We start from the raw sequence: 9978 nt of genomic DNA on the forward strand, positions 1-9978 counted from the left end.
AGGAATACACAAGAACGCAGGAAAACACAGGAACGCAGGAATACTCGCTAGGAAGCTTTCTCTAAGGCTATGAGGCACAAAGATCCGGCAAGGGTCACAGGAAGGGGAAGAAACTTATAGCAGGCCAGCGCCAATTATTGGCGTGCTGGCCCTTTAAATCTAAGAGTGACGGCGCGCGCGCCCTAGGAGACGGGGACGCGCGCGCCGAGCTGCGGGAGCCAGGGAGGACATCGCGGGAGCCAGGGAAGGTGAGTGGGACCCGGGACCGGGGGCAGCAGCAGGAACACGGGTGCGCCCGCGATCCGAGACAGCGATCGCGGGAGCACCCGTGACAGAAGTCATCATGGGCTGTGAGAAGCTGCGGAAGAGACTTCTCTATTGATATGAAGACAATTGTTATGTCTACTTACATTGACTTCTACGATACTTCTGCGATGGCTTTCAGGATGACCCATCCCATAGCACACAGGGCGTTTGCTATGCGGATCTCATTGGGAGTTGTGTTTAGCCATTCATCCAATTGTTGGAGTGGAAAGCATCTTTAGGATCCACGAAGAAGACCACAGACCCATCTCTCACTTGCTCACAACAGTGGGATCACCTACCTGTGAATCCATTAGAAGTCCTTGAACACTGCCTTGTGCTTCAATTTCCATGTTACAACCATCATAGTCTTTCACAAAGTTGTAGAGAATTTGGGCTTATTCAATGAATGTATCAGCCGTGGTCTTATTCTACACAACCATATTGGTGAATCACATCCGCTGGACGAGTTTCTCAGAAATGTGCCATTTCTACCTGGTTTAGAATTAGGGTTAGTGGGTTAGGGTTAGGGATTAGAGTTAGTGGGTTAGGGTTAGGGATTAGGGTTAGTGGGTTAGGTTTAGGGATTAGGGTTAGTGGGTTAGGGTTAGTAGGGTTAATAGTTAGAGTTAGTAGGGTTAGTGGGTTAGGTTTAGGTGTTAGGGTTAGTGGGTGAGGGTTAATGGTTAGGGTTAATGGTTAGGGTTAGTAGGGTTAGGGTTAGGTGGGTTAGGGGTTAGGGTTAGTGGTTAGGGTTAGGTGTTGATAATTTTAAGGTATTTTGAAGACTTTTATGAAACTATGTGAAGTATGTGGTGATGTTGATGAGAACCAAAAGAGAACAGACATCAATGTAAAATAATGACGGCAATACAAGGGTTACATAATGCTGAATGTGCTTTGTGTTTGCATATATGAAAAGTAAAGTATGAAAAAGCTCCCAGGGATCACAAGTGTCATCCAGCAGTTTACAATCTGCTTCTAATCTCACATCTTCTTCTAGATGGAGTCTTTATGATATTCAGTTTGGGATTTTATGATCAATATCTTTTATACACACAAGACGTCCCGTAAAAAAACCGAAACCCAACATCTCCTGCAGCCGGGGTGACGAGGGAAGACACAATCTCGTAAGTCCTTCATTGTAACTTGCTTACAATTCTCAGTGTGAATAACTCTAAGATGGAGGTTTTTCTGGTGATTATACTTCTCATAGCCATCCCGGACTTGTCCTCCAGTGTCTTCATAATCACTTCTCTGACTATCGATGCTTTCCAAAAGAAAAGTGTTTCTCCGTTAAACCAAATCTTGATATCTCTGAATGTTTCCAATGTGTCCTTCACCATCGTCATGTCAGTCTACTTGGCCACCAACTCCATATGGTCCTATCTGTATCGCGTGGGCTTTGTGTTTCCCTTCATCTCCTACGTGACTGTGTGCACCATCACATCCAGTGCTTGGCTCACGGCTGCTCTTTGCTTCTTTTACTTCACTAAAATTGCCCCTCCTTGGCCTGGACTTCTAATGAAGATCAAGAGTAAGATCAATGTCCTTACCTGGAGGCTGATTTTATTGGTGGAAACTGTGTCTCTTAGTGTGAGTTTCCTATCATTAGCTGCATCAGGTCCACATCCAAATGAAAAGAACTCAACGGCGATTGAAGTGGAGACATTGGAAAATAAAATGAAAAAAATTAAAATTTCAAATGTCGTTTTAGTTCTGAACTTTTTGCCTTTCACTTTAATCATAATAATGACTGTCACCAGCGCCTGGTTCCTCAGGGTCTATGACCACCAGATGAAGACTAATGGGACGTTAGTCAACACCAACGTGAAGGACTATCAAAGTGCAGTCCATACAATGATGGGTCTTCTGGTCTTGTATCTCATTACCATTCTGGCCATAGTCCTTATGGCACTGGAGACATTTGTGGATTATAGTGTTGGGTCCTGGATCTGTCTAATGATACTGCTGTTATTTCCCACTGGACAATCCACTCTTCTGATCTATAGTAACCCAAAACTGAAGCAGAATTTGAGGGAACAATTCAATTTGCTCAGCTGTCGAGCCTGAGGAGATGTCTTCAAACCCTTGCATGGTGGCTGTGTGACACATTGGGGCACATTTACTTACCCGGTCCCTGCGCGATCCCCGATCAGGACTGTCCGACGAGGATGAACTCTGCCGCGATTCATGAAGATCGTGCACCCTATATCCTGCATGTATTCACCTTCTTCTTCCCGGTGTATGGAAGTGCTTGGATGGAACACAATTTTCAAGCTAAATCCCGCGTATTGTCCGAATCCGTCGGATCGTTCGACGGTCCTTAGTAAATGAGCCCCATTATCAGAGTGTCTGACATTTCTCAGCGTCCCTCTCCTTCGGTTTAGTAATGGCGGAGATCAGGAAATAAGTCTGATAGCAGTAATAGAATAAGTTGTCTAGAACGGATGTTACTTCTTCTTCTGGCTCCACCTGCACAAGTCTTAGCATTGCATGAACAATAATAGATTTGTCCTGGCTCTGGCTCCAGAAGATGTTCTAATACTCAGCATATAGGATATAAACTCACATGAAGCATTTATCCTGAAACTACCGGTACCCCAACCAATAATGTGAATATAATGCGGCACATTTACTTACCTGGTCCGACGAGGATTCAGGTTCTGCCGGGATTAACTAAGGTCCGTGCGCCCAATATCCTGAATGTGTCGCTGCTGCGCCGAGGTCCGGCGGAGTTCACCTGCTTCTTCCCGGTGCATGTAAGTGCTGATCTTGCGACACACAAATTCTTTTTTAAATTCCGCAATTTTTCCGAATCCGTCGGGTTGTCCGACGGCCACGCCCCCCGATTTCTGTCGCGTGAAAGCCGGCGCCGATGGGACACAATCCAATCGCGTGGGGCAATTCGGCCCAAATCGGAAATATTCAGGAAACCCGACGAAAGTGCAGCGTACAGACCCTTAGTAAATGAGCCCCAATGACTTTGCAGAGTGATGACATCTTCTGTGTACATGTGTGTTCCCCGATAATTCAGTCATCATAAGTTTGTGTTTTGTAGAATAAAATTTGTTCCTCCTAATCTGTTGTTTCTCCGCTCGTCATCCCTCAGTCCTGGGCAGGTGGCGGACCTTACACCACTAGGAGACTGAACGGACCTGAATGGACCCATAAGTGACGGCTGATATGTTGTCTTATAGCGGTCACTAATGTTCCTTATTCCTGACAGCGTGAGAGCGGGATGACGTGAGGACGTGACGTGATCCCGGCTCCTCCTCCTCACCCCGTAGAGCACCTGCGGCATGATGGGAGGTCATCCTTGACAGGACGGGCGGACCATGGACCAAACCTCGCTGCCCCCTAGGAAGGTGAAGCGGAGTGGAGGGGTGAGCTGCGAGGACTCCGGCAGTGCCGACCAGAGCACTAGAAGCGGCGGACATCAGCTCCCTTCCCCTGACAGCTGCGGTAGTCCCCTCAAACGGAGAACAACAGCAGGATGAAGGCGGGTGAGCGTGGCAGGAGCCATGACGGGACGGACCAGTGCAGTAAGGGAATTGTCAACTCCGAAAAGCCCCAACATGATGAAGTCTCTAAGGTTTGATGTATGCCTGGCAATACCTACCCCCCTTACTGGATGAAAATTCCAGCATTGTTTTACTAATCTGATAGCAGCCCCCAATTGGGGATATACTGTTAGGGGGGCTCAATAGAGTCCAGGTATATGGCATGCTTTTATGATCTTGAGGAATTTCCTCTTTATTTCAATGATCATCATTGCCAGTTTATCTTACTGGAGTAACTTGATTACCACACGCTTTACTAGCTCTGACTGAACATGCCTGCTTATGCCAACTGACTCTGAATGTTGTTTGTCGCTGTGCGCAATATGGTATTATACGTCTGTCTACCTTTACAGAGACTAACAGCTGGGAAGGATCTCTCAAACGAATACCTTGAACTAACTTTATCAGAGTGTTATATATTTATCTGATACATCATCTAGACTAACTACGGTAAAAGTGACCAGGTGTTACAGCCTAATTAATCTGGTAAAAGCTATATTTACTATAGAATCGCTTAAAGGGCTTGGTCACCCCCTGGACCTTACATCTGGACCGGGCTTGGACTGGTTCGGTTGCTATAACTGTGCATTAATATTTCTAACTAAAATTTGATGACGTAGAATTGAAGTAAGCTGAGTTCCTCAATCCCGCTGTCCGCTACTGGATTTTGGCAAGTGGCTACGTGTTATACTGTCCAATACTAACAGTCGTAAACGCTTCCTGGAATCAACGCTTAACTAACCTAAACAAGGCTTTTTCTGCTATATAACCACGGACTCGCTTTATTGCTTTTTTTCTTTTTTTTTTTTTTTTTGGACTTATTATTTCTGTCGAATAGTACTGGTCTCCTTGTTATAATTGTTCATTCTGCATAGCGTTAATTTCTCTAGTGAATCTTATTGTTTTTCAAACTTTACACCCCTGCTGATCTTGGACCGGTCTGCCCGGTATAACTGTTTTCCCCGCTTCGAGTAAATATTGTCGGCCAAAAAAAAAATTGACCAAAACATCTATTGAGGTGGAATTGAAGCCTTTTGGGGGTCACAACTCAGGGGTCCCCTACTATATCCGGGCCCGATACAGTTATTTGCTACACCATCCAAGATCAACAGTCGCTCCTAGGAGCTAGGACCCAATCAACTTAATTTGGGCCATTCTCGCTAGATAACTGTTCTACTTATTTCAAGGTTTCTTGGATTCAATATTTTGGCTGACCAGAGACCGGATTGTTTATTATACTTGTTTATTTTGCAGAGGGTTAATATCTCCAGTTAAATCTGACTGAAGCAATTGCTGTTTGGTTTACTAACTGTATTTTATGTCTAAGTTCTGTAGTCATATATAGCTATTATTTATTTAGATCTTTGATTGTCGGGGCCGCTGGATCGGCTTAACTCTTAAAGGGTTAATACTGACATTAACCAGTATAACGGTTTAAATACAGCTATAGAACAAAATGCCCCCAAAAAACCATAAATCGGCAGGAGGGGTCTCTCCAAAGGAAGCAAAAGATAGGGTGGGGTCTAAATCAGAGACATCTGCTAAAATAGATAAGCTGTGGAGCTCCCCCATTACCAAAACAAGACAAACTACAAAGTCAGTCCAAGGGGACCCGCAAACAGTGGCAGAAATAGTAGAGGCCCATGCTGGGGCTAGCTCAGAAACACCAACAGTGGAAGGAGATGTTAATCCCATATTATCAGAAATTTTAAATACTGTCCAAAAAACAGGGGCGACAGTAGAAGAACTAGCGGCTCAAGTTGGGACTCTTACAATAGAAACAGGCTCTATAAAGGAAGAGATGACAAAGATCCGTGAAAAAATATCAAGCACAGCCGCTCAAGTAAAAGCTTTGGAGATGGAAACTAAAGGGATAAAAAAAGAATTCTCAGGTCTTCTTAGGGAGAATAAAGTCTTGAAAGAAAGATTAACGGATCTGGAAGACAGGTCCCGACGCTCCAATATTCGTATTCTAGGGATACCTGAGGAAATTGGTACAGAGGGGCTGGAGTCGTGGCTTCAAATCTGGTTGGTTGAGCTAATGGGTCAAGATTCGCTTTCTAAAATGTTCACAATAGAGAGAGCTCACCGCATACCTAGTAAAAAACCTCCACCTGGTGCCCTACCCTGAGCCATTCTTGCTAAACTACTCTCCTTTCAGGACAGAGAGGCAATTATTAGATTTTCTCGTGATAATCAAGAAATTGATTTTTTTTTAGTTTTTTTCTTTCCAGATTATTCCAAGGCCACGCAGCAAAAACGAGTGAAGTTTAGGGAGGTTAAAAAACGGCTGAAAGATGCAGGAATGACATTATCATTATTATATCCAGCCCGTTTGAGAATTATATTTCAGGACAAAAGTAATTTTTTTGAAAATCCTGAGGAGGCCTCAAGCTGGCTGGAGTCAAAGGGGTTTTAGATAGACTCTCAACGTAGGGGAAGAAGAAGACCCCCGTAAGATACATTGATGTGTAATATATTTTGGGGGTGACTCTTGGGGAAGGAGAGGGGATATGCTGGAGAGAAGAGAGCTGCCAATATGAGCAGGTCAGGTAGAAGGGAGGGGGTGGAGGGTGGGAAGGAGGGAGAGGGGCCAAGCTGAGGGTGAGCAGAGGTTTAAGGTGGTTTCTTTTTTCCTTTTCTTTTCTTTTCCTTTTTTTTTCCCTTTCTTTCTTTTCTCTACTTTCTTTCTTTCACGGTAAATCAAAATGGCGGTACAAATATTTGTATGGAACGTGAGAGGCCTGAATGACCGGTTGAAAAGATGCATGGTGGATGATGTAGTTACTCGGCATTTGCTGGGAATAATTTGTCTAACAGAAACCCACTTGACGGCTAAGTCATCGGGATGGCTAAACAAAAGATGGGCAGAGATCAGGCTACATGCATACGGCTCCGTATATTCAAGGGGGGGTCTCGGTTTTGGTGCATAATAAGGTGGATATTAAGATTATCTCTACAAAAATAGACAAAAGGGGTAGATTTATTTTTATTTTCTGCAATCTTTATAAAATCAGATGTATCCTTGCATTTGTTTATATCCCACCTCCATTTTCATACGAAGTCTTACACCTGTTAATTCAATTCAGTTTGGATAAACAGGATTGTCCGATTTTGGTCCTAGGAGATTTTAATGCGTGTATGGATAATGCGCTAGATAGATTGAACATGAAAGGACTTAATACAGTGTCAAGGAAAACAGGATTGAAGGATTTCTGTGATGAATGGAGTTTTAGAGACGTTTGGCGGGTAAAATATCAAGAGAAGAAAGCCTACTCCTGCTTAAGCCGCACGTATTCCACACTGTCCAGGATCGACCTCTGTTTAGCGATTGATAAATTCTTACTATACATCAAGAGGATGAAATATGAATCAATAGTGATGTCTGATCACGCGCCAATTAATTTACTGGTGAATATGGCAGAAATGGCAACTGGAGAGGGGTTTCGACCCTTTCGGCTGAACCCTCACTGGTTAACAATCCTGGACAGTGTGGAAAAGATGTCAACCCGGACTTATTTGCCCAAAAAAAAGCCCAACATGAAAAAATTTTTTCTGGCCAAAGGAACTTCTCAGAGGGGGGAAGATCCGGGAAACTCTTAGCAGCCAAAGCATCTAACGTCAGACAGAGAGAGGGAATTTTTCTCATTCGAAATCAGGAGGGTAGCACCACACAGGAACAAGGTGAGATTCTGGAATCATTTCGTAAATTTTACTCCTCTCTATATCAATCAGAAGCCAATTATACTGAGATGGAGCTGGATGACTTCCTCGACTCCATCCCCCTTCCTTGCCTCCCAGAGGACAGGAGACATGGGTTAGGGGGGTTGGTGTCGGGGGACGAGATTCAGGGAGCCATTAATGAAGCTTCGGCTGATTCAGCACCGGGGCTGGACGGATTACCTTTCCCATTTTATAAAAAAATTAAATAAGGTACTGACTCCCATTTTTGTGCAGGTGTTTTCTGCAATATTTGAGAATGCCCATGTTATGAACTCAATGACCGAGGCATCTATCGTATTTCTGAAAAAAGGTAAGGATTCATTAGATATGGGGTCGTATAGACCCATTTCCCTAATTAACTGTGATATAAAAATCTTGGCCAAAGTTTTGGCCACGAGATTAAAAGAAGTAATTGGGGACATTGTGCATCCAGATCAAAATGGGTTCATCCCGGATAGGGGCACAGATTATAATTTACATAGGCTCTTTTCGGATATACAGCTGGGAAAAGGGGAGGGCCGCTCCATCCTGTCGTTAGATGCTGTTAAAGCCTTCGACAGGGTGGAGTGGCGATTTCTCTGGAAAGTTTTGGACAGGTTTGGACTGGGAGCAGAATTTATTAAGTGGGTTCGGATCTTATATGATGCCCCCACAGCTAGAATGAATATCAACGGCAGTTTCTCAAATTCCCTCCCCTTACATCGTGGCACCCGACAGGAATGTCCCCTTTCCCCCTTACTTTTCGCACTATTTATAGAACCCCTTGCAATACTTATAATACAGGCGGAATGGATTAAGGGGCGGGGAAGTGGGGGCGAGAAGGACAAGATATCATTGTATGCCGACGATATCCTAATGACCATCCAAACCCCAGAAAAAATACTAAAAGAGGTTTTTTGGGAAAAAACAGTACTACTCCCACTGGATGGGGAAATAACTGACCCTCGAATGCAAGTAGAGGTACTGCATAAAGAGGATGCCATTAAATATTTAGGGGTTATGGTTACATCCGATCTGAGTAAATATGTGGACCTGAATATTACCCCAATAGTGGAAAAAATTTGGCATAATATCACTAATTGGCTTAGAATGCCCTGCTCAACTAGGAACTAGGGACTCAATTTTCACATTAATAGAGAGTGAGGAACTTACACAGGGACGATATAGAGCAGTGGTGGCGAACCTATGGCACGGGCAGGGGCGCACCTGCCATGAGGCGAGTTGAGCATCTCGCCTCAGGCGGCGCGCCTCCTGCTGGACGAGGGGGCGGCACCGTGTTCCTACTCTCCGCAGGCCGGTACCGAGTGCCCCGCCGCCGCCGGCACCGTGTGCCTGACCCCCGCTGCCGCCGGACAGGACCATGTTGCAGCCCTCTGTCGGAAACCATGCTCCCCACTGGCACTGTGCGCCCGCCCCTGCTGCCGCGGACACCGTGGTTCCGGCACTCCACTGCTCTGTCCAGCTCCATGCTTCCGGCCGCTGGCTGACACTCCCACCCCCGCATACCTCTGCTCCCCGCATACCTCCGCTCCCGCCCCCCACACTCCGCCGCTCCCCCCACTGCTCTCGCTCCCGCGGTCCCGGCTGCACTCCCCCCAACGAAAGCTCCCGGCTCTGACCCTGCTCCCGCGGTCCCGGCTGCACTCCCCCCAATGAAAGCTCCCGGCTCTGACCCTGCTCCCGCGGTCCCAGCTGCACTCCCCCCAGCACAAGCTCCTGGCTCCGACCCTGCTCCCACGGTCCCGGCTCTCAACCCCCCCCCCCCAAACCCTCGCTGCTGGGCTGCTGGCTCCCGGCTCCGACCCCCCCTCCTCCGCTCCCGCGGTCCCGACTCTACCCCTTCCCCCCCCAACCCTCGCTCCCGGCCTGAAACTGCCCGCCACCGCCGCAGGACAAGGCAGCACTTACCAAGACCCCAAGAAAGGTAATGGTATTTTATCTTTGCATATATATATATGTGTGTGTATATGCTTGTGTGTATATGCGTCTTTATATATGAATATGTGTGTGTGTGTGTATATATATATATAGGATATGTGTGTATATTTGCTATATGTATGTGCAGTGTGTGTATATGCTGTAACTACTGTTTGTATGTGTGTATATATGCTGTATTTGTAATATTTATCAGGACTTCTATTTTGTACTACATGGAGATATGCTGTATGCATTTTATAGTACATGACGGTATGCTGTATCTATCTTATTCTACATGGCGGTACGCTGTATGCAGTTTATTCTACATGGCGTCATGCTGTATGCATTTTATACTACATAGCGGTACTCTGTATCTATTCTATACTTAATGGCGGCACGCTGTATCTATCTTATACTATATGGCAGTATGCTGTGAGCATTTTATACTACATGGCGGTACGCTGTATGCATT

The 9978-nt window shown here is 45.6% G+C and overlaps 1 protein-coding gene across 1 annotated transcript; it reads left to right on the top strand.

Annotated features, from left to right (window-relative positions):
- Nucleotides 1-1485: 1485 nt before the first annotated feature.
- On the top strand, nt 1486-2376 carry LOC140075658 (taste receptor type 2 member 39-like). Its single transcript, XM_072121803.1, has one exon. The coding sequence runs from the start codon at nt 1486-1488 to the stop codon at nt 2374-2376; it is 891 nt and encodes a 296-aa protein (XP_071977904.1).
- The last annotated feature ends 7602 nt before the right edge of the window (nt 2377-9978 follow it).

The sequence above is a fragment of the Engystomops pustulosus genome, chromosome 8 (genome assembly GCF_040894005.1).
Source record: "Engystomops pustulosus chromosome 8, aEngPut4.maternal, whole genome shotgun sequence".
Taxonomy (NCBI): Eukaryota; Metazoa; Chordata; class Amphibia; order Anura; family Leptodactylidae; genus Engystomops; species Engystomops pustulosus.

Excerpts from the sequence above, each read along its gene's own strand:
- LOC140075658 (XM_072121803.1), top strand. The coding sequence starts at position 1,486 with ATGGAGGTTTTTCTGGTGATTATACTTCTCATAGCCATCCCGGACTTG.